We start from the raw sequence: 24,165 nt of genomic DNA, 5'->3' as shown, positions 1-24,165 counted from the left end.
TCAGGCATAAGTAATGGCGATCTGCACGGCCGGGAGAACAGCAAATCTCATCCCAGGGACACAGTCTGTGCTCATGCTGCCTATTTATAAACCCGGAGAGGAGCTCTGCTTGGAAATATAGCTCTGGCACTGCAGAAACATACTGGGAAATTAGTCAGTGCTGCATATTCAGAGGAGGTTTCAATGCAATTCCTGATTTATTTCTATTTCTCCAGGCACAGAGGAGTTAGACTGATGGATTATTTTATACCCAAAATGGATCTGACTTTTGCAAGCATAAAAGATCAGTTTTCAAAGAGAATAATTCCTAAACATAAAGCAGGCATTTGAAAATGGTTAAAGAGTTATTTCAAAAGAAAAAAATATATATATATTTTTATATATATATTTGAATCAGTTTTTTATTGTTTCTTAGTTTAATTGTAATTATTTTTAGTACTTTTGTATTGATTTTCTTTTTCTCATACTTAAGTATAGTTTTATTTTTAGTTAGGTTTAGTTTATGTTATATTATTTCAGTTTAAAAAATTTATAAGTTGTTTTTTAATGGTTTTATTTTTAGTTTCAGTTTTAGTTTATTATAAGAATAGTAACTATGACAACATTGGTTCAAAATGATGATAGTGATGGTAACTACATGAAGTTTTGTAGCCAAGACTACTTAAATCCAAGTCCAAGACCGGACCACGACTTTGAGGGGTTGCGATTAAGACTACAAGACCGTGTCAAGACCAAGACCAGACCAGTTCTCTTCGAATTTCTCTGAAATGCACATTTACTGCCTGAGAAATCTCTTGATAAAATAATAAAAAATAAAAGTCATTGCAGAGGTAAACTGTATGTGTAGGAATTTTCCTTTGGTCTCGATAAGCGAACAAATGCTAAGAGTAAGAAGTTGAAATTAACGTCTTTATTAAACAAAATATAAAGTTTTAAATATATAAATATATTGGAAAAATAAAATGGTACTTTTAAACATGAAACTAATATAGCAAATGAATGAATGGGGGAGTCATGGAGTCATTTATTCAACCAGTTTGTTCAAAGTGGCTGTTTCACAGCAGTTCTGTTGTGGATTTATTTGGAATGTTTTTTTAGTAAAATAGAGCAAAAATAGTTAAAAAATTATGTCCAAAATGTAAATCACTTAAAATTAACTTTGAACATATGTACAGTATAAAATCAATATCCTGTTTGCAGTTGTGCTATATTTCTTAAAACAGCTCTCTTGCTCTGGTGAAATTGATTAATAATATCATATGTTATAATATGAAAAGAAACAGGTACTTTTTTATCTTTATCTTCATATCTTGAATTTATTTGTAAAACTTTTGGTGACATAACGTGACATTTGGTGACACAATCCCCCAACAGATGAACATATATATGGTATGTTTTATGTGACATTGGTTTTGTACATGTCACTGCGGTTCTGACTTGAAATTTCTGTTGAGTGGAGCTATAACTCGTTTTAAAATAATGCACCATCTGTACTAAACCTACCTGATAGTAGGAAAAGCTTGTTTTTTGATCTTTCATCTTTTAGCTCTTTCATCGTGAGTCATGATTTCCATGAGATTCACACCCAAGGACTCCGCACCCTAAGTCCAATTCTGTGCCAGCTGAGCTACCGAGTAAGCTTGTTGTGTCCGGAAGGCGAAACATATGGAGCTATATGAACTGTGTACAAAAACGATTACAAGTGCTCGCTGTTTTATTGCCTCTAGTGTTCATTTCTGTTAGAAACTGCAGTGGTATGTACTTATAGGTACATATTTCGCATCTCGCAAAAACATTCCCACAGGTATGTTTTTTGTCAAGAGATCAGGCTAGTGGTTGAAATGGGTACTGCAGTCCAAATTTAAAATATTGAAAAGCAGTGTTTCTCCCACCACAGATTGAGAACATGTTACAGAATGAGCACATTTGACAATGGAAGATGTGTTCTAAGTTGATGACTTGATTAATCCACGTTTTGGTCATAGGGTTTTTTTTAATTGGGTAGAATCTGTGATTTCTGACCCAGCTTGTTTGCTGGCTTCCATGGCTGCAAAGCGCTGCTTTGTTTGCCAGCTGGCAACCCGTGGGGGTTAAATTGGGACTTGTTATGTGGGGGGCGGGGGGTGGTCTGTGGTTTCAGGCTTTTGAGGGGTGCGCATGCATATGCAAAGCCTACAAAATCTTATATCGATTGACAAACTGTAAAATATAACAGGTTGACAGAACCCTCTATAATGAACACTAAAATGCTGATCAAAATCATTCTACATGCTGGCAGTATGCAAAGCTACTGTCTGTCTGTAGGATTTTTAAAATCAAATTTAAGACTTTTTTTAAGACCTGCAGTAATTAATTTAAAGGTAAGCTATTATGCCCCTATTAACAAGATGTAAAATAAGTCTCCAGATGTCATCAGAGTGTGTATGTGAAATTTTGTATAGCTTGATAAAATTGCCAGTTTTAGTGTATGAGACAAAATGCGCCGTTTTTATGTTTGCCCCTTTAAATGCAAATGAGCTGGTGCTCCCCACCCCCTTTTCAGAAGAGGACGGAGCTTCAAGTGCTCATGCTTCGGCATACGGACAATCTCACGCACTAAAAATGTCAGAAACTCTTAGTAGTGGTGTTCGAACCGAGATCAGTTTAAAAGTCAGTTATCTAATTGTACTGTGCATAATAAATGTGTGTTTATGAATTACACAGAAGTGCACAAATGCAATAAAAATAATTACATAGCCAGTGTCATCATGTGCTATTCCTACATTCCTATTTACATTTTATATCATTCTGGCAGCAATGGTAACTTTAGCAATATTAGCTTTACAGTGAATGGCAGTTTGGAAAATGAGCACGTGACTTACTTTGTCTGAAGCTGACGTTCACGCACAAAGCATTGGTATTTATCCCTAAACATACAGGGAACTTTACTGATTTTTTTTCCGGCACATTTCCTTTGAAAATGAAATTTAACCAGAGTGTCCTTTTCATTTTCTTCTTAAGAAAAAAATTAAGATGTTATAAAAAACATATCTGAGAACTTAAGAATTTTTCAAGAATTGCACTGAAGAACATGCTTAAGAACTTTGTGGAGTTTATCTTAAGAAATTTCTTAACTTATTTGTTAAGAAGATGTTTGTGAATCCAGCCCAAGGTTTTCACAAAAACAAAAAAAATATATCTAAAATGATAAACCTTTCAGCTTTTAAACCATTTTTTAAGAAAAAGGACAAGTCAGAAGTATAAATTATTATATTAATTTAAAACAGGGTTATATGGGCGGATGAGGGGAAACAACAGACAGCCTTATTGAAAATCCGATTTGATTCTCTGCCAGTAGAAGGCGCTTTTGGAACGTCAGAAATATAACGGTTTCCCCAGTAACGGCTGTAAACAAATGCACTTATGAACGCTAAATTATCAGATCAAATTGAAATGCAATCAAAACTTCCCTTCAGAGATATATAAAAACACCTGTGTCCGCATCATTGCTTGAATTAGTAAGAATGAGTAAAGTGTTTAATACTATAGCTTATGATGTTGAAAATGAATGAGGTAAGTCCTCATTCTAGCTACTACGGTAAGTCTATGTGGTAGGGCTCAGCGCCGGATAGCTCCGGCCCAATTGAACCCCTGGCAACCCGGGGTGTTAAAATGCTATTGGGTAAAATGGTAGTAAGCAAAATCACACAGAGTAAAACAAAGCAGACATTCTGACATGGATCACACATTTTTAAAGTAGAATAACTGGCTGTACCTTTGTTTCTTGGAGAAACAAGTATGTAAACTTAGTGTGTTTTGTAAATATCTGCAAACATAGTATAGTGTTTTTATGCTTTAGTACAAAAAAAAAAAAAAAAACATTCCTGCACCTTTAATTTCTGACCCGACACAACAGTAACAAATTAAATCAAATTAGAAATAAGTTACTGATTGCATTTGAAGCAGGAAGTTTTATATCAAATCACAGTAATGATGTTAACAAATAAATAAGACAATGCACCAGCAATTTAGTGACATCCCCACAGTTGAGGAATCCAGAGTCCTCTTATTCTGAGACAGAGTACAAATGTGGTCGATACCAAGACCTTCAAAAATGTTCTCGAGACCAAGATCGGGTAAATGATGTCAGAATTGTCATTTTTGGGTGAACAAACCCTTAAAAAACCCATGAGAACTTTCATTTGCTGTTCTTCAGATGAAGAAGGGCTGACAGCACGCATGAAAGGACGTTTGGCCAGCATGCACAGCGGACACTATCTCTCTAATGGCAGAATAATGAGGGACGCTCGGCCATTACGCCGTGATAACATCTCGCCGCGGCAGAGATAGCAGCAGACGCTGCCTAACCAGGGGGCATTATGATTTATAAAAAGTGTGGAGGCCTGACAGTTATGGAAGGAGCCCTTCCTTAAAGAAGGCACGAGGCGGAGATGGAAATTGAACAGTATCAGTATGACCGATAACAAACGACAGGACCACTGACTGCACATTAATTATCCACAGACGCTATGGTAATGGGGGCCATTTGCTATGCAAAGCATGGCTTGTCCGGAGCCACAATCAATATCCAGCACTTTCTAATATGTATTCCGCTCGGCTCGGCTCAGCTGCACTCTCTCCTCGTTTGTTTTCTCTATTTTTGAAATGGCTGCAAAATAGTCAGAGGATTCAGGCTTTGTTAGACAGTTAGAAACGTAAAGAAAGGCAAATCTCACAACACCAGTAAAGAATAATAATTAACTACTAAATTTGACATACATTAAGTGCACATTAAATACAAGAAAGTGCATTTCTTCTCATGTGTATTATTTTTATTCTGTTGATTTTTGTGATATATGAGCCAGACATGCTCATATTTAATAAAATAATACATTTGTAAAAAAAAAATGCACTTTATTGTATTAAATGTGCACTTAGGTTGTTGTTTTTTTAAATACTACTGAACTGTAATTGTTTATAATACAAAATTAATAAAATAAATGGCCGCTTAAAGACGGACATTTTTCTGACTTTGTTTTTTAACACACTTAAGTACACTCTTTAATAGTGCAATTTGTATTAAAGTGATCCTATTATGCCTTTTCAAATATGACCTTTCATGCAGTATCCCATGTAGCTGTATGTGAACATAAACTATCTGCAAAGTTGTGACGCAGACAGTGCACAATAAATAAAGTTATTGTCTATCAAAAAAATGAGTCAGCTCACAATCGCCTGAACGAGTCGTCAGGAATTCGAATCTTATTCTGTTACGGCTATACGTCATGAAGTAACATATTTGCATAATGTCTGACCACAATCTACGTCGCAAACAACTTGCCTGCCTACAAATACAGTAAAATTTGTGGTTTACGTCATGTCGAGAAGACGTTGTATCCTTTGCTGTGAGAATAAATTTGTTTTATATTCACTTCCAAACGATGAATCTACAATGATTGTATTTTCTTGCAATCGTTCAAAATATGTATTGTTGCATATGTTATGTTGTGTAACAACCCTGCACATGTCTTGCGAACCGGCTAAATCACGCTTTTGTAGTTCTGTTGTTCAGCTGTGGACCCACTGTAGTCTGACAATTTGTGATTGATGCAGCTTGACTGTCTGTCTGTCTCATTAGTTGGAGTAATGATAAAGGATGGCACATGAAGCGGCTTTCACACCGAATGCGGAAAGCGCTGCGCTATGAAACCCATTCGTTTCAACTGCTTGTGCCATGCGAGGACTGCTTGTTTCTGTGTCGACCGGAGTGCACCACTGGCGCCCATGGCGCGCTCAAAGTTCAGATGAGTTGAACTTTTGCTGCTACGCTCTGAAGGGCTGCACTGAACCCAGCGGCCAACCAGTGCTTTCCGCGTTCGGTGTGAAAGCTGCTTAATGTGTTATATAATGTTGAAGTTTACAACATAGAGGTGTGCCTGGTTCACTTATATAAGCAAATTGCGAACACTTTCCACGGTAGTCTGTGCTAACTTGTCGATCAGCCACTTCAATCGTTTCATCGTCAGACTCTGGCTCGAATTGGTAAGGTAAAATCGATACCATCTTTTCTGTGTATTGACAAGTCTCCAGAGCTGTCATTCAGATATGGCAATGGGTGTTTTGTTTCCCGGCGCTGTACGCGGTAGACCAATCATAAAGGACTGCGCCATCTGACCAATCACAGCAGTGAGGGCTCACTGAAAGGAGGGGTTTAGACAGACTCATTCATCGAACTGCTTCACACGAGTCGTTTATGAATCATTTAGAAATGAAGTAAAATTAAATCTATGTTTGGAGAAAACTAAAGTGTTTTTTGACCATGCATACATGTAAACCTGTTTTAGGAGACTCATAAAATGGCATAATAGGAGCACTTTAATGCACTTAAAAGTGAAACTTTTAATTTGACATTTTACATAATTGTGTTTTAATAATGCTTTAAAGTACTCTTATTTTCTTTGTGAAGTTCATCTTGTGAAATTCTTGAATCGATTTTGCTTGACAAGTCTCTCAAGGCTGCAGTTCTCTTGGTTGGTTGTGTATCTTTTTCTTCCACACTTTTTCCTTCCACTCAACTTTCTGTTAACATGCTTGCATACAGCACTCTGTGAACAGCCAGCTTCTTTGGCAATGAATGTTTGTGGCTTACCCTCCTTGTGAAGGGTGTCAGTGATTGTCTTCTGGACAACTGTCAGATCAGCAGTCTTCCCCATGATTGTGTAGCCTAGTGAACCAAACTGAGAGAGCATTTTGAAGGCTCAGGAAACCTTTGCAGGTGTTTTGAGCTGATTAGCTGATTGGCATGTCACCATATTCTTACCATATTTGTTGAGATAGTGAATTGGTGGGTTTTTGTTAAATGTGAGCCAAAGTCATTACAATTAAAAGAACCAAAGGCTTGAACTACTTCAGTCTGTGTGCATTAAATTTATTTAATACACAAGTTTCACAATTTGAGTCGAATTACTGAAATAAATTAACTTTTCCACAACATTCTGATTTACTGAGATGCACCTGCATACAGAAAACTACTACGAGTGCAGTCTGAGTTCATCATGTGAGTGTACATTATTTAGACGGCTCTTTATAAAAACACAGTTTATTTCTTAATGTGCAGGACTTTTTTTTAAAATGGTTACCAAACTACGTAAAGCACCTTAAAAGTATATGTTTTATTATTTTTATTTATTTATTTATTTATTTATTTTCATCAATTGGGTGAAAATGTAAATGAAAGAACAAGAAAGACTACAATTAGTTTTCTTTCTTTTTTTTTTTTTTTTTTTTTTTCTTTATTTGATTTTGAGCTAAAATGTGAGCTAGACATTTCATGACATTCACCCAGATTTATATGTGTTTGTTACCGGTTGCAAAACTTACCACACATATTCCAAAAATTTGAGTAGCACTGCAGTCTATTTTCGATCGTACCAAAACTGAGCCCACATCTCTCATGCTATTCCTGTCTGTTTTGAGCTTACTTTGATACAGGAGGCAACATGATGCCTGTTACCAGGTTACTCCATCCTTAAAATTTTAATCAGTGGTAACTGTAGCATACTCACTCACTCACTCGCTCACTTGCTGTCCTGTGCTCTCTCTGTTTGAAACATAGCCAATAGCTCTGGATAGCTATCTGAAAGAGATGCCCTCTGCAGTGAATACACAGATCCTGGTCCAGGATAGTCGCTGCCTGTGCAAACTACACTAACACTAAAAAGGACAAAAGGTCACAACTACACTACTGTTCAAACTACAATAAAAAAAAATAAATTAATAAAAATACCTTAATATATTGTAAGCTGTAATTGATTGCTGTGATCAAAGCTGAATTTTCACCATTATTACTCCAGTCTTCAGTGTCACATGATCCTTTAGAAAGCATTCTAATATGCTAATTTGCTGCTCAAAAACACTTCTGATTATTATTAATGTTGAAAACAGTTGCACTGCTTCATATTTTTATTAGCAGCAGTGTATATTCATAAAGTATCCATCACAGATTAGGTAAGATTCACTGATCAGATATGGAACCAAACAGAGTTTTGTTTGAAGCACATGGTAGCTAGGAAACACATCTCTGCTTGGTTGCTTTGCCTATCGGTCAGCGTTATTTTCTTTTCTAAGTGGGCAGTTCTTAACCAGAATAAGCTGCAATGAGAAGCAGACTTTATCAGATCGCTTACATAGTTATTTATAAACAAATGAATCAGTAATGAATCTTATGTGTGTTTGTTTGTCTGTGTATTCAGATTCTTCACGGTCGGGGAAAAAAGAGAGCCGGTGTCCAACGCCTGGCTGTGACGGCACAGGTCATGTGACGGGTTTGTACCCGCACCATCGCAGCCTGTCTGGATGCCCTCATAAAGACAGAGTCCCGCCAGAAAGTAAGCACAAATTTCTAAACGCAAATGCCACATGTGCGTGCATTTGTCCTTTAAAGCTTTGCCATTTTTCATGCTCCCATTTATGAAATGAAGTCATGATCATTGGTTGACTGTGTGTCTGTATATGTTGTCTGTGGGACCCAGTCTTCAGTTCATTCTGCATGCCATCCTCCTCAACGAAAAAAAAAAAAAAAATCTGCTCATTCCCATGCAATACCTTTTCAGCTCTATAAATTTAGATTTTTGGTACTCTAAGCCTTTTTGTCTTGAATAGCATTTATGGCAAAATTTACAGTAGGTAAAGCATATTTTGGTGTCCCTGGAACATAATTCAGGTCTGAATGTGTTAAGATGGTAAATTATGTGGGCATGAAAGTGTACTGCATAGTGGGAATGACCCAGCTACCCTTCAGCTCACAAGAAAACTTCTCGCAATGGAGGAGCAGCCATCGCAATATCACAGACATGCATGAATGCGTTTATTGTTTCTGTTGATAATTACAACGCTATCTTAATGGAGGCCAGTTTAATAAGCTGGTTAGATTTCTCATTTTGTTTTAGATGCTCAATTAAATCCAGTTGAATAAACTGTAATAATTATAATCTGATGAAAGAGTTACAGACAGGAAAAACAAGTGAGATTTCCTCTCATTCACCTTGAGCAAACCTCTGTTATGTGATTCATTAAAATGCATACAAAAATTGTGTGTGTTTTATTCACAAATTAACCAGATGGCAATCAAACTAACTGATGGCTTTGACTACAGACTGGAATTAGTTAACAAAAAGATTTGCTTTTAAAGTGTCCAGATGGCAAGACAGTTTGTAACTGGCACTGAGGTGGCATCGCAAGGGCGTTTTTAGATGGCCGTGACTTTAGTGTGGACGGTGACATATGACACACTCTTAATGAATGATTGGTGTGTTGTGCTGAGTCACTTTGTGGCTGTTCTTTCTTTATAATCCAGTTAGTATCTTCAAGATAAATTAAAAACCGTGTTTTATTGTCTATTGGCATAGCATCTTATTGGGGCTCCATTTTAGAGTAATAGCTAGCTTTTTGAATGCTTTCCCTTCAATATCCACTCTAACTTATGCATTAAAAAGCAAATATACAGTCATGACCAAAAATATCAGCACTCTTGCAATTGTCAGAAAATGCAACACTTCTCTCGGAAAACTTTTCCAATTGCAAATGTTTTGGTATTTACATGCTTATTGTTTCTGTTTGCACTGCAACAACACACACACAAAAACAGAGAAGAAAAGTCAAACAAAAGTCAAACAAAATTTCACACAGAACTCAAAAATGGATAGGACAAAATTATTGGCACCTTGTCAAAATTGCAAGAAATAATTGCTTTTCAAGCATGTGATGCTCCTGTAATTTGTGTTTAGACACACCTGTGGCAAGTAACAGGTGTGGGCAATATAGTAATCACACTTGCAACCAGTTAAAATGGAGAAAAGTTGACTCACCCTTTGTGTTGTGTGTCACACTGTGCATGGAGAAAAGAAAGAAGTGTAAAGAGTTGTCTGTGGATTTCAGCGAAAAAAATGTGCAAAAACATGGATAATCTCAAGGCTACAAGTCCATCTCCAGAGATCTTAATGTTCCTGTGTCCACTGTGCACAATATCATCAAGAGGTTTACAGCCCATGGCACTGTAGCTAACCTCCTTGGACGTGGACGGAAGAGCAAAATTAATGGAAAATTACAGTGAAGGATTGTTCGAATGGTGGATAAAGAACCCCAATTAAATTCCAAACAAATTCAGGCTGATCTGCAGACACAGGGTACAACAGTGTCAGCTCACACTATCCGTCGCCATCTGAGTAAAAAGGGACGCTATGGTATGAGACCCAGGAGGACACCACTGCTGACACAAAGACATAAAAAAGCACAACTGGGGTTTGCCAAAACTTATGTGACAAATCCACAATCTTTCTGGGAGAACATACTGCGGACAGACACAAAAGTAGAGCTTTTTGGTAAAGGACACCATGGCACTGTTTACAGAAAAAGAAATGAGGCCTTCAAAGAAAAGAACACAGTCTGGATGCCTTGACTGTGTGAACAGTATCATGAAATATTATGATTACCAAAGAATTTTGGGACGCAACATAGTGGCCAGTGTCAGAAAGCTGCGTCTCCACCAGAAGCTCCACTGATTTCAGTTAATTTTTCCAAAGGGGCTGCTACCAAATATTAAGTTAAGGGTGCCAATAATTTTGTCCAGTGCATTTTTTGGGTTCTGTGTGTAATTGTATCAGATTTTCACTTTTTTGTGTTGTACAAAAAACTATAGTAACTAAACCGAGTAACTATACCTAATTAAAAAACTTTACTCTTACTCAATATTAAATAGGAAAAGTAGTGTGTCAATAATGCAAAAGGACAACAGCAAACACTCAATTGTCAGTTAAAGGCAGTTTATCATTTAATTCAGGGATGTCATTATCCAGCTTAGTTCAGTTCAGATAGTATCTGTGCAATCAAGTCAATGATATGGCTGGAAATTAAGAGTCCCTAACTTACCAAGCCAGAGGCGACAGCGGCAAGGAACCAAAACTCCATCGTTGACAGAAGTGGAGAAAAAAACCTTGGGAGAAACCAGGCTCAGTCGGGGGCCAGTTCTTCTCTGGCAACACAAACCAGCAGTTTAATTCCAGGCTGCAGCAAAGTCAGATTGTGCAGAGGACTCATCAGGTTCCCATGGTGTTGTGCCGATGGCCATCTAGGTGACGAGGTCCTTACTGGGGATCTGTCTCTGCCTCTAGTTGACGTGGTCTCCGCTGACATTCAGGGCTGTAGAGGTCATCTCTAGGTGCTAATTCACCGTCTGGACTGGATACAGACTGGATCTGGGTGGCTGCAGTGACCATCTGATCTGGATACAGACTGAATCTGGGTAGCTATGGTGACCTTGGTATACGAACAAAACAGACTAATATTAAATACAATTCTTCTTATGATGTAGCAAGGGTGTTAGTGTGTTATGTGTAAGCCAGGTTAAAGAGATTTCATCTTTAATCTAGATTTGAACTGACAGAGTTTGTCTGCCTATGGAATAATGTTAGGTAGAAAACAACAAAAAGAATGTATACTCAATATACTTTAGCTTACATAGTTACAAAAACATTTCCTCATACTGTCTAACTCCTTTGACATGTATTGCAATGTCATCTTGCGTCAACAAGAAAACAAAAAAGCTGAATCAAGAGAAAAAATGAAAATAAACAAGCCAGACCTTTCCTCTCGCTGTTGTGCCCAAGCAGGGCAGAAATGCCATGGAGAACCACAGTGTGTTGAAGAGTAACCTCATTTTCCTGAAAAGAGGGAACAGTATATAAAATGAGATTCCATATTATTCTGTATGTGTAAAGAATGTCTATTCGTTTTTTTTGTTTGTTTGTTTGTGTTTTAAATTTGCTGACAATCCCCTTAATTTAATGGGATAATCCACTTAAAAATGAAAATTCTTTCATCATGTATCACCCTCATGCTAACTTTGATGTATATTTCTTTCTTTATTCAGATAAATACAAACAAAGATTTTTTTTTAGAAATCTCAGCGAGTCTATATTTGATGCTTAAAAAAACCACACACAGCAACTGTGACAGTATTCACATTAGCCCAGTGGATGAATAAATGTCTACTGAATCTTCACAATGTTTCTCTCATCAATTGCTTGTATAATAGTAGACCCAGAACCACTGATGTTTGGTTAAAAAAGTGGAAGATGGTAGTATTTAAATGGTTTTTAACTTTTAAGCATTAACTTTGAGGGTCCCATCCTCTTGCATGATATAAAAACCCACCTACAGAGTCTATAGTAGTATAGTAGACTAACTAGTACTTTTAGCACAAATTGTAAGCTTTAATAGATCTATATCAGTAAGGTAAACAAACGATCACACTTTAAGTAAAAGCTGGAAGTAGCTGGCATTATTAGCTGGTCTCCCAGTCTGGCCAGCAGCTAAGACCAGCCTGGAAGTGGCCAAAACCCCTCTAAAACCGGTCTGCTGACCAACTATGACTGGCTAAAACAGCCTGGATGACCAGCTAAACCAGACAATAAGCCTAGGCTGGTTTTGGCAGATTTTTTTTTAGCAGGAATGTGCAGTAACAATGTTTCTGGTATTACTTAAGACTATATATGTCATTAAGTGATATTAGTGATATAATGGTAATATACTACTTGAACTATTAAAATTGCCTTCTAGTGCTTTTGAAAGTACTGACACAAATGAGGTTAATTAACAATACACAGCTGAACACAAAGAACCAATCATATCAGTAACTACGGAAACAAAAAAGAAGTAGAAACATCAAACAGAGGAAACACAGGAAACTAAAGAATACAAAATAAAAGTTCTTGAAGACAGTATATATTTGTCTTTTAAAAGGATATTAATATAATGCAAAACATTAAGTCAAGTGTAATCTTCAGTTCGCATCGAGAATAGGCAGATGATCAGTTTGATTCTTGGATTTTTGATATTCCAAAACTGCGTTAATAAACTTGACCATGAAGATGCCAGACAGGATCTGAAGCTATGCCTTGGCAATGTTTTTATCAACTGACCCCCCTCCTTCATTACCGTTGCTATGTCCGACAAACAATGCTGCTCTCAAACTACACATCATGTTCTCATGCCTTGAAAAATACATTGCGGAGCAAAGGGAAAACGTCTCAGGTTACGTATGTAACCCTGGTTCCCTGAGAAGGGAACGAGACACTGCGTCCTCTAGGGGGCGCTAGGGGGGAATGCCGTCAGCGTGACCCGTGTCTGAAGTCTACATACAAAAACACAAACGCAGTTGGCCGGCGACAGCCTATGACGTCACTTCCGGGACATCACTACTTTGCGTCACTACCAGCGCGACCACAGTATAAAAGGACGCCGGTAGAACAGGACGGCCGCTTCTTCGTCTGAAGCTCACATCCGAAGCATGGCCAAGAGCCTAGAGGACGCAGTGTCTCGTTCCCTTCTCAGGGAACCAGGGTTACATACGTAATGTGAGACATTCCCTTTCAAGGTACTCGAACTGCGTCCTCTAGGGGGCGCTAGGGGGAACGGTTATACCCACGCTGCCATGCTGAGGGGAGTGCCTGCCATCATAGTGGCGAGCACTAAGTACTAAGGTTAGGTTCTAAGGGAGTCGCCCCGGGACGTAACGACGGCTGTCGGTGACATATCCCCTACGGCCAGAGCCTGGGCTGCATACCCAACTTACCTGAAGGGGTCAGTTAGTACTGGACCCTGGGTAGAGCCTTAAGCTGGAACTGAGGTATTCCTTTAAGGGGATATGGCCAAGTACCTAGGAATACCTAGGTTGGCCTGTCATGCAGGATCTACCGCAGCTCTGTAGGGTTCCCTCAGGAGCCACAAGTGGTAACTCCCTGCTCAAAATGGTTGAGCATGAATAAGGCGAAAGACCGTTCTTCTAGCCTGGCAGATGCTCTGGAGTGGGACCCAAGGTGGCTGGGGTTCTAACCATCTCGAGAAAGGGCACGGGCAATAGCACGTGAAAACCATTACCATAAAGGATTTTAGAATTGACGCAAAACACTGGTGCATTCCATACCACAATGTGGATTTTAGAAAAGTGCCCAAAGGTTTGTGTGGGCACTTACCATACACATGGATTTGAGAAAGCGCCCAAAGGTTCGTGTGGGCCTTACCATAAAAATGGATTTTTAGACGTACCGTTGAGAAACGGTGAAATAAGACGACCCTCAGAGCAAGGGGAGCATTGCCGGCATAACAAGGCTCCAGGGGGAAGGCAGAGAGGGCAAATCTCGGTTGCCAATATAGTGAATGCTCACAGCAGACCCTCCAAGGGAGGGGAGCATAATAAGCCAAGCAGACAGTAGCTGCCGCTATCTGTCTAACAGAACTGCCACAGAGCCGATACACTTAGCCAAAGTAGAGGCCGTGCGTCGGAAGAGGCTTCAACTCACTAGGAGGAGCCGCTGGTCGCCCCCCCCCCCCAAAAAAAGGGACGAGCTCTTAGTAAAACCCCCTCCGTAGAGAGGGGAGCATCGTCGTGCCCTGTGGAGGAGCCTTGGGGATCTGACCCCAGTGATCAGTTCCTTGGCCAGAGGGGAAGGCAGTAAGGGCAGTGCTCAAAGCAAACCCTCGGTGGAGATGGGAGCAACTGCACCAAACAGACAGTAGCTGCCGCTGTCTGTCTAATAGAGGGACAGGCCTCACTCCTTAGTGACAGGAGGAACACCTGATTTCCGAAGGGAAACGAGCTCTCAGCAAACCCTTCCAAAAAAGGGGAGCATCGTTACACTCTGCAAGGGAGGCCTTGGAAGAGACCTGATCACGGAGGTCTAAATCCGGTCCTGGCGATCAGTTCCTTTGGCCTAAGGGGAAGGCAGTAAGGGCAAACCTTAGTTGCCCGACAGGGCAGTGCTCAAAGCAAACCCTCGGTGGAGAGGGGAGCATACTGCGCCAAGCAGACAGTAGCCACTGCTATCTGTCTAGAATTACTGCCGCAGGACTGACACATTCGACTAGACAAAGGTTGAGTATCAGGAGAGGCTTCTACTCCCGGGGGACGGGAGGAACACCTGATTCCCAAGGGGTACGAGCTCTAAGCAAACCCTTTTTGTAAAAAGGGGAGCATCGTTGTGCCCTGCAAGGGAGGCCTAGGAAGAGATCATGCCAGATATGATGGGGAGCCACCTCTATCAGACTGCGCACGAGCAGTAGCGTCTCCAGCCCTCAGGCTGTGTCACGGGTTTGTTCTTAAAGGAGGGAATAGCCAATCCCACCCACACAGACCTGTGCTTACCACCTCAATGGAAAGCATGGGCCCTGCTCCATCAAGGCCCGCAGAACCTTGAGAACAAGGGCCAAAGTGTAGCCAAAGGCTTCTCAGAGCACCCAGAGAGTTTCCGCAGAAATCACTCTGACTCATGAGATGGTAAAAGCAGCGCGATCAAGCACACTCCTTGGAGGGGCGATTCACTAAATCACCAAAAAGGCATGAAAATAGGTCTGTGTGAAGAGAGTGCAAACCCGGAAGCGAGAAGCCCCTCGGGGCGGGACACAGATAGAGGGTCTTAGCCAGGTGGCCACAGGTCCATGTGTCTATCCAGGAGCTTCCTGCGAAAAGACTTCGAAAAGCTTACCTCGAAGTAGGAACATAGCCCTAGTTGTAGTGCTGTTAAGAGGACCTGAAGTTTCCCAGTCAAGATGCCGAAAGGCAGATCAAGGCAAGCAGACCATGACCATGGTCGAAGACCAGAGCGGGGTGCTCGAAGAGGACCTACCAAGGGGAACACAAGACAGGTCCAAGAAATACAGCACAGTAGACACATAATAAGGGATTGTACTCACCCACTGTGGTTCCCACGTATGACTCCGGAGCCCGGTTTTAGATCTCCATAAAACCGTTTCCCCCCGACCATCATGGTGAAAATCTACTAGAACCCTAGCAGGGGAGATAACACCAAACAGGCAGAGGGACCGGGAGACCACTGCTTAAAGGACCATAAGAAAGGCTGTCTACCTAAATCCCATCTTAGCAGGGAGGACAGCGCTTACCTGGCTAGACTCAGAAATCACCATTAAAAGGGGATAGCCAGGCGACCTCTGAGGTAACACCTGGCTATCCTTCATAAAAAGCTCTAAGAAAACACTTCTAGAGACATAACAAGGATCGTACTCACCCATCCGTGGTTCCCGCGCAAAGCTCTAGATGTAGGGATCATAGATCCGGACCATCAGTAAAGGTTGCTTTAATAAATAAAAAGCTAACCTAAAACATCATATGGTCCAGTAGGAGGTGCGCAGGAAGATGCCGCCTAACCTCGGTCAGGTGGAGAAGTGACAGATGTAGGGGGAATTAAGAGGGGGCAAGATGGAAGACCTGAGGGGAAGTAGGGAGATGTTATTTCCTACTCTGATCCAGGCGAGAGCGCTGTCTCATCTGGATCACTTCCCTCAGATCTTGCCTACCTCCTCTTGATCCGTGCCTCCTCCAAGAACCACCCGTAGGTGGGGGAGGGGTGCGGGTAGCCACACTAGTCTTCTGGGCCTGTCTTCGTTCCTCAGAACGAGACGGGCCAGGACCCCCTTGCTGTTCGGGCTCAGATCTGGACCTATGAGGAATAAAGGTTTTGAAGGCCGCTGAGCGCGCCTGAACTTCTCGACCAGCGTCTCAACGGAGGCACCGAAAAGCTCGGAAGGCGAGACTGGCGCGTCAGGAAGAAAGCCCCTCTCTTTCTTCCCGAGGTCAGCCAAGTTCACCCACAGATGTCTCTCCGTAACCACCATGGCTCCCATAGACCTGCCCATGGCAGTGACAGCCTGTTTGGTGGCACGGAGAGCGAGATCCGTGGTGCGGCGCAGCTCGGTGACTTCATCAGGGGAGAGACCCTGACCTTTGTCCAGATCCTTCAGCAGATCGGCCTGGTAGGCTTGAAGCACAGCCATAGTGTGCAACGCACCCACAGCCTGACCTGCTGCTGCATACGCCCTGCCATTCAATCGAGATGTTACCTGGAGGGGGACAGATGGCAGGGAGGGAGTTTTCAGAGAGGATGTCTTACCCATAGAGAGATAGCTGGCTAGCGTCTCTTCTACGGGAGGCATCCTCTAATAGCCGTGTTCACGCATCCCCTCAATGTTAGCGTAGTTAGAATGAGGAAAAAGATGGAGGCGTGAAGAATGCGGCCTCTTCCATACCTTCTCAATCTCCGTATGGAGATCAGGAAGGAATGGAAGGCTCACCTGAGCTGGGAGGCTATGATCGGAGAGATAGCGCTCGTCGAGGCGACCCCACGGCGCCACTTTTTTAGTTCGCTTCCACGGCAAGTCAAGCCTCGCCGTGGCCCGATCCATAACCTCCACGAGCTCATCGTACCGGGACAGGAGATCACAGAAGGCTCAGTCTCGGCTTCCTCACCTTCTGACATCTCCTGTTCTTCTTGGGTGGGACCCAAAAGAGCACTAGCTGCTGGATCAGATGATGTAAGGGAGATCGCATCATCGTCAGCCAACAACTCATCCTCGCCCTCAACTGACGAGCGTGAGAGGGAAAGCCCCTTTTTTAGCTCGTCAGCGAGATCCACTTGTGATCCCCACGAGCTCATTTTCCTCCGTGCCTCGGCAGCGGAGGGTCCTGAGCCGCGGGGAGCAAGTGGCTGTCCCTCTTCCCTCGAAAAGAGAGACAGGCGAGAACGGAGCTTTTTCATAGAAAAAAGCTCACAATGCACGCAGACTGCCCCCTCGAGGACATTGCGTGCATGCTCTTCGCCCAAACAGTAGAAATAACGAGGACACGGATCCGCACATCTCTTGAACACCTTACTAGTGCTTGCCATAATGATGGAGAAAGGAAGAAATAAATCTCTTACCAAATAATGCGCACTCCAGACAATAAGTCAGTGAAGACGAAGAAGAGGCCGTCCTGTTCTACCGGCGTCCTTTTATACTGTGGTCACGCCGGTAGTGACGCGCCGGCAGCGACGAGTCGCACCGGAAGTGATGTCATAGGCTGTCGCCGGCCAACTGCGTTTGTGTTTTTGTATGTAGACTTCAGACACAGGTCACGCTGACGGCGTTCTCCCCTAGCGCCCCCTAGAGGACGCAGTTCGAGTTCCTCGAAAGGGAACTGACAACATCCAGACAGACAAGAGAGAGCAGGTTACTTTGGTATGAAACAAGGTCTCAGCTTTAAAATGTTGTGATTTTCTTAAGAAATTCAAACCATAAACACTATTTTGTGGCTCTTTAATGTGTCGTGCCAGATCAGTGTATTGCCTTATTAGATCAATGACACGTGAACCAATCGTCTCTTCTTCTTTACTTAAAGAATGAAAAAAACATGAATGAACATCAGAACATGTTTTACTTCAACTGCAGAAAGATGTCAATACACACACCTCCGGTTTTCACAGACGAGGCTTAAGCCTAGTCCCAGACTAAAATGTAAGTCTTTGAAATATGTCCGTGCTCTTGTTTTGTCTCAAGTCCACCAAAGTTAATCTACTCTCCTGTTTAGTTTGTTTGATAGATAGAATGGCAAATTCTGCATTATGATTGGTCAGATCACCTGTCAAACAGGGTCAATTTAAATGCATCTTTGTTAGTGACCTTGGGACCATGGGTCCTTTAATGAAAAAAAGTAACTACATATTTTTGAATTTGTGAATTGTGAAATGAGAATTTACTTGAAACCACATAACCCATGTTAAACCAGCAGAATTCACCTTTGTTGTCCCAACTAGTTAAACAAAGACTTTGAAATTGAACAAATTGATTGTTGAAATGTGAAAGGTTTGTGAGTTCCCAGCAATTTATGCAGTTACTGGTATAGGAGTACTGTTTTTTCTGTTGGCTGAAAATTGTTTAAACTTGCTAATTATTTGCTGTGTTGTGGTGTTAACAGCTCATATTTTTGTCGCCATTGAGATTTGTGTTTCAAGTGTTGAAGTCTGTGTACAACCCTGATCTTTACGCTTTGTAAGATGATTGCACCTTCAGAAAAAAAAAAGTATAGTTTGCTTCACACCTCGTCTTATAAAACTATTTCTATATATATCTACCAAAATGATAGGTCAGTATATTGTATTACTAACTGAATATTTGCTGAACAAGAAATCTGTAGTTGACTCACTGAAATTATTGGTTGAATCAGACATTTTACATTTAGTAAATAAACCAATTAAAATTAATTAAAGGGATAGTTCACCCAAAAATGAAAATTCTGTCATCATCTACTCACTCTTAAGTTGTTCCAAACCTGTATGAGTTTCTCTCTCCTGTTGAGCAAAGTTGATGGTAGCCATTGACTTTCATAGTAGGGAAAAAAAATAATATGTCAGTCAATGGCTTTTTTTTGTGTGTGTGTGTGTGTGTGTGTGTTTAGAGAAAGAAACAAACTAATACAGGTTTGGAACAACTTAAGGGTAAGTATGATGATAGAATTTTCATTTTTGGGTGAACTTTCCCAAGACGAATAGTTGAGAGAATCTGAAAATCTGAAAAGTTTTTTTTAAAAGTAAAGCCACTCACCTTTTCTTCAGACAAATTGAGTATAAATCTTAAATTAAGCTTTACATACTTTCAGCCACAAAGACATGTGTCTCAGTCTATGAAGGTAGCGGATGCTGCCTGCTGCTCGGTAATGAACATGTCAGAGTATGTTGAAGATGAGGGTGAAGGATTAAGGAGCTGATAATGATGAAGATGGGCACCGGAAGAGCGCTGGTCTGCTCGCCCCGGTCCATGCTCTCTGTCCCCACTCCAGCGTCCTAATGAACAGTAATCTAATTGCTGTCGGCAGGGAGTTTAGACGGTCACGGATAGAGGAGACAAAGGCATGTACAGATGAATAATAGAGCTTGGGATCAGTGAGAGGCAGTGTTTAGGCGGTGATTTCATTGATTGCTAACGTGTGTCTACTGCAAATGAAAGACAAATGCAGAGCTGAAACAATCAAGAGCGGCAACACCTCACAGCCAGTGACTGGATGCATAAGCTAACGTTAGCTGACAGCTTCAGCTAGTGATGAGAATGCAATCAGGGTTCAAGCTCTCTGTGAAACCGTCTTTCTGCATCACTCACAAGCCATCGCACTCAGATTTTACTTACAACACCTTCAAGCTAGCAGCAGGAAATCTAATTAAACCAAACAGAATAGAATAGAATAGAATAGAATAGAATAGAATAGAATAGTGTCTGAAGAGCCACTTCCAGATTCTTTAACTTTTAAGGTATGACTTTGTTAGGCATTATTGTTAAGCACTATAGAATATTCTAATATTCTAATAAATAAAAAGTTATTATAAAGCCATATCCAGATTTTACTTCAAGTTAATTTCAGTTCAAGTATATTTTTCAAGCGCTTTTATGCTGTAAATATACAAAAATCTGTATTTTAGTATATTTATATGTGTACTATTTCAGTAATTCTTGTGAAAACTGGTACTTTAAGTGTAACTGTGGTAAACTTTGTGAACACAACTACAAGTAAATGTACTGTATATGTACAGTGTTTGTTTGCTAGTTGTATTCTGTACTTGTAGCCCACTTTTAAGTTTATAGAAACACACTTTGATCTTTCAGTAAATTATTTGTTTTTGAAACTTTTGAAGTTTTGAGTTTTATTATTTCCTGTATATTGTTTTTGCACTTTAAGTGGAAAAGTACTTGAAATATACCTTTAACTGTATGGCTAGAATAGAATAGAATAGAATAGAATAAAATAGAATAGAATAGAATAGAATAGAATAGAATAGAATAGAATAGTCATGTTATTTGTAGCATGACTGGCGCTGCATGGTGCATGTGCATGCCACTGTTCTTCCATTAGCAGTTTCTTGCATGCCGCTGTTTGATGTCTCTGGTTCTGAGCGTGCTGGTGATAATGACAAGTATTTCACACTAATGCAGATGACTAACTGTGGGCCTCTAACTCCTAATCTTCCACCCTATTTCTCTCGCCTGCTGTCAAGTTCTTGCAATGTATGAAAATGTTCTTAAGTGCCCTACGCCTGGCTGCACGGGCCGGGGTCACGTCAACAGCAACAGGAACTCTCACAGGAGGTGAGTTCCTCTCTGTCTGGTTGAGAGAACCAGTTCTGTGTTCATTCTCGGCATGTTTATTCTACGAATCTACGAGTCTTTATTTACTGTGTCTAAAATCACAGTGCTCCCTACTTTTTCACTTTCCCATAGCAAATTTCTCAGTCTTATCTTTGGTTTCAAGTGGTGCAGTAGTTTCTGATTTAATATATCCTGATTCAAAGTCAAGGTTTTTAGTAAATGTGATTTTTATGTATGTACAGTGTACAGCATAAATAAGTACACCCCCTCTGAATAAATGTAAAAGATGTATTTTCTTAATGATCACTAATATAATTCATGGAAAGATGGCAAAATTTAAATATATTAAACATATACTTAATAAAAAAAACAAACTATATGCCAATATTTTCTGTAAAATAAGAAAAGTAGCCAATTTTGTTTAAATAAAGGATTGCAGAAATGAGTACACCCAATAGATTTAATTCAGCAAATGTATAATATTCTAGTGCTAGTATGTCCTCCAGAAATTTAAGTATATGGCTGTGACACTTCTTGGCACTGAGTGTACAAGTTCATGACAAATTTTCACATCTGTCCTGTTTATCTCCTGGAGGACGACCTCCTTAAAACTCCCTGGTCTTTAATGGGGAATTTTGCTTAGCTCATCTCATCTCAGCCCCCACAGCTGCTCAAGAGTGTTAAGACTGAGTGAAATACATGTCCACTGAAGGATTTTCAGCTTGGGAGAATGAATATCTTTATTGTCATGCTGAAAAAAATGCCCAATAATGCAGGAAATGACGGGAGGGTAGCATCTGCAGTTTCAGTTTTTTGTATTACATCACACAGTGGTGTGTGAATTCATGACAACATTGATAAAGCACAACTTCCTCACACCTTCAGCACTCATACATCTCTATAGAAGAGCCTTACTACCACTAAACGTCACTGTAAGTACCAGGCACTTCTCACTGTACTCCTCCTCTAGCAACAACAGAACATATTGGATGCTTTTGGATCCAAAATGATTGACTTGGTCTCTTGAGATAGAGTATGGATTCCCAGAAGTCTATTATTGTAAATATGGGCCTTGGAAGAGGTTAAATGAGTTTATGTGCTTCGGCTACAGTAGGTAATTCTAGTGGTGACAACAACCATCCATGTCACTTCTGCAGGCTGCGTCATACTCTGTGAGGTAAAATGTCGCTCTTTTCATAACTTTTGCCGGCTCTGAAACTCTTGCATGGTATTTCTCCGGCTCTTTTTGTAATAAAAATTAACTCATCATTAAATGGAAACTTAAAGTGAAGACCTGATTATTTTAGAGGCCTTGTCACAAGTCCATTGTTTTTGAATTTCAGTGCTACTTCTGCTATATTTTCACACTTAAAACAATAATTTGGTATTCCTCTTGTACCATTGTCCTCTTTTATGCTAAGAAATAAGTCACCGGGCAGTTGTCTCCCAAGTGGTTTCATTGTTGACAGCATTACGTCTGTGTATGATTCAGTAGGTTATAAAATGCCTTTAGCTGCCTATAATATACTTACTGTTGATCAAAAATAGCCTTAAACCTGCACTTTTGTTTTCTTTTCTTTTTTTTTTTTTTGTTTCACTTTCTGTTTCGCTCTTTTTTTTTTTATTTAGTAACTTTCAGGAGGGTGTACTCATTTTTGCAGCACAACATTTTATCACTTTGATAAGAAAATCTTATTTTGCTAAATAATTTTGACATTCTTCTTTGATAATTGATCAGCAGGCTTGTTGGAACATTATATCTCCAAAGAACCCTAATATGCCTTGCAAGTAAAGAGTAATTGCTCAATTTGTTAAGTTTTAGAGGGGGTGTACTCGTTTATGCTGTGCATTGTATGTATTTTAAAATACTTTACTACTGGTTGACTTTCTGAAGTGCGTAAATACTGTAATTTATTTGAACCCTAACCTTTAGTTCACTTCCAGAACAAACATTTACAGACAGTTTACTCACATGAAGATATTCATGTCTGTCTTTTTTTTCAGTCGTAAAGAAATTATGTTTCTTGAGGAAAACATTTTAGGATTCCTCCACATATAATGGACTTCAATGGTGCCCACGAGTATGAACTTGCAAAATACAGTTTAAATGCAGCTTCAGTGGGCTCTAAACAATCCCAGCCAAGGAAGAAGTGTCTTATCTAGCGAAACAATGGGTTATTTTACTTAAAAAATGTACAATTTATATACTTTTTAACCTCAAATGCTTGTCTTGTCTAGCGATGCACATTCAAACTCTGTGCCAGCTCATTTTTTCCTCCAATTTTAAAATCATCCTACATTGCTGCAGAAGTACCGACCCAGTGTTTACAAAGTGAATGTGCAAAGAAGGTCAAACGAAAAAGGTAAAAGCAAATTTTGTAATTTGAGGAGAAAATAAGATGGTAGTTTATCGACATACCATAACTGTCTTGAACCGGAGTGCACAGAGTACATATGTGCATCGCAGAGTTGGATAAGTGTTTCACAAGACCCTTCTTCCTTAGCTGGGATCGTTTAGAGCCTTTTGAAGCTGCATTTAAACTGCATTTTGGAAGTTCAAACTCGTGGGCACCATAGAGGTCCACTATATGGAGAGAAATCCTTAAATGTTTTCCTCAAAAAACACAATTTCTTTACGACTGAAGACAGAAAGACATGAAAATCTTGGCTGACAAGGGGTGAGTAAATGATCTGTAAATTTTTGTTCTGGAAGTGGACTAATCCTGTAACTTTAGTGTGACCAGTGCTGGATATTACTTCTTAATATTACATGATGGAAATTGTAGTTAGTAATGTAATTTATAAGATGACCTAAAGTTACACAGTTGATGATAAACTGATACCCACCGAAAAATACATAAATACAATCAAATAAATAAATCATAATTTAATAATAAAAACAATAAAAAATACTTATTAAAATGTTGATTGTGTGCCTGCTGTTGTAAAAAGAAATGTTAGAGTTTCAAAGTAGCTTTACAGTGTTAAACAAGAAAGTAACAGAATCAATGATGCAAATTGCAAAAGTTATGCAAATACAAATTCTGCTATAAAGCTGCTATATCAAGACAATTAGTGTAAAGTACCAAGTTCATTCATTCACAGACTGGGGGGGTAGGACATTATTTTTTTGCAGCTTCCTTTGGTGTTGCTAGTGACTGACAGTGACAAATAACTACAAATGCACCTTAACTCAAGCAGCTTTTAAAACACCAAATTCTTCTG

At 40.0% G+C, this 24,165-nt stretch overlaps 1 protein-coding gene across 3 annotated transcripts in view; it reads left to right on the top strand.

Moving 5' to 3' along the window:
- The window catches only part of myt1lb (myelin transcription factor 1-like, b), a 166,476-nt gene that overhangs the window by 101,678 nt on the left and 40,633 nt on the right, over positions 1-24,165 (top strand). For all 3 annotated transcript variants that reach the window (XM_051133403.1, XM_051133402.1, XM_051133404.1), the window contains 2 exons: positions 8,232-8,366; positions 20,850-20,940. In XM_051133403.1, the coding sequence (XP_050989360.1) occupies positions 8,232-8,366; positions 20,850-20,940 (226 nt within the window). The remainder of the gene's footprint in view (positions 1-8,231; positions 8,367-20,849; positions 20,941-24,165) is intronic.

The sequence above is a fragment of the Labeo rohita genome, chromosome 17, assembly GCF_022985175.1.
Source record: "Labeo rohita strain BAU-BD-2019 chromosome 17, IGBB_LRoh.1.0, whole genome shotgun sequence".
Lineage (NCBI taxonomy): Eukaryota > Metazoa > Chordata > Actinopteri > Cypriniformes > Cyprinidae > Labeo > Labeo rohita.
Note: the sequence above shows the minus strand (reverse complement) of the source record. Positions and strands in the feature narration are given on the sequence as shown.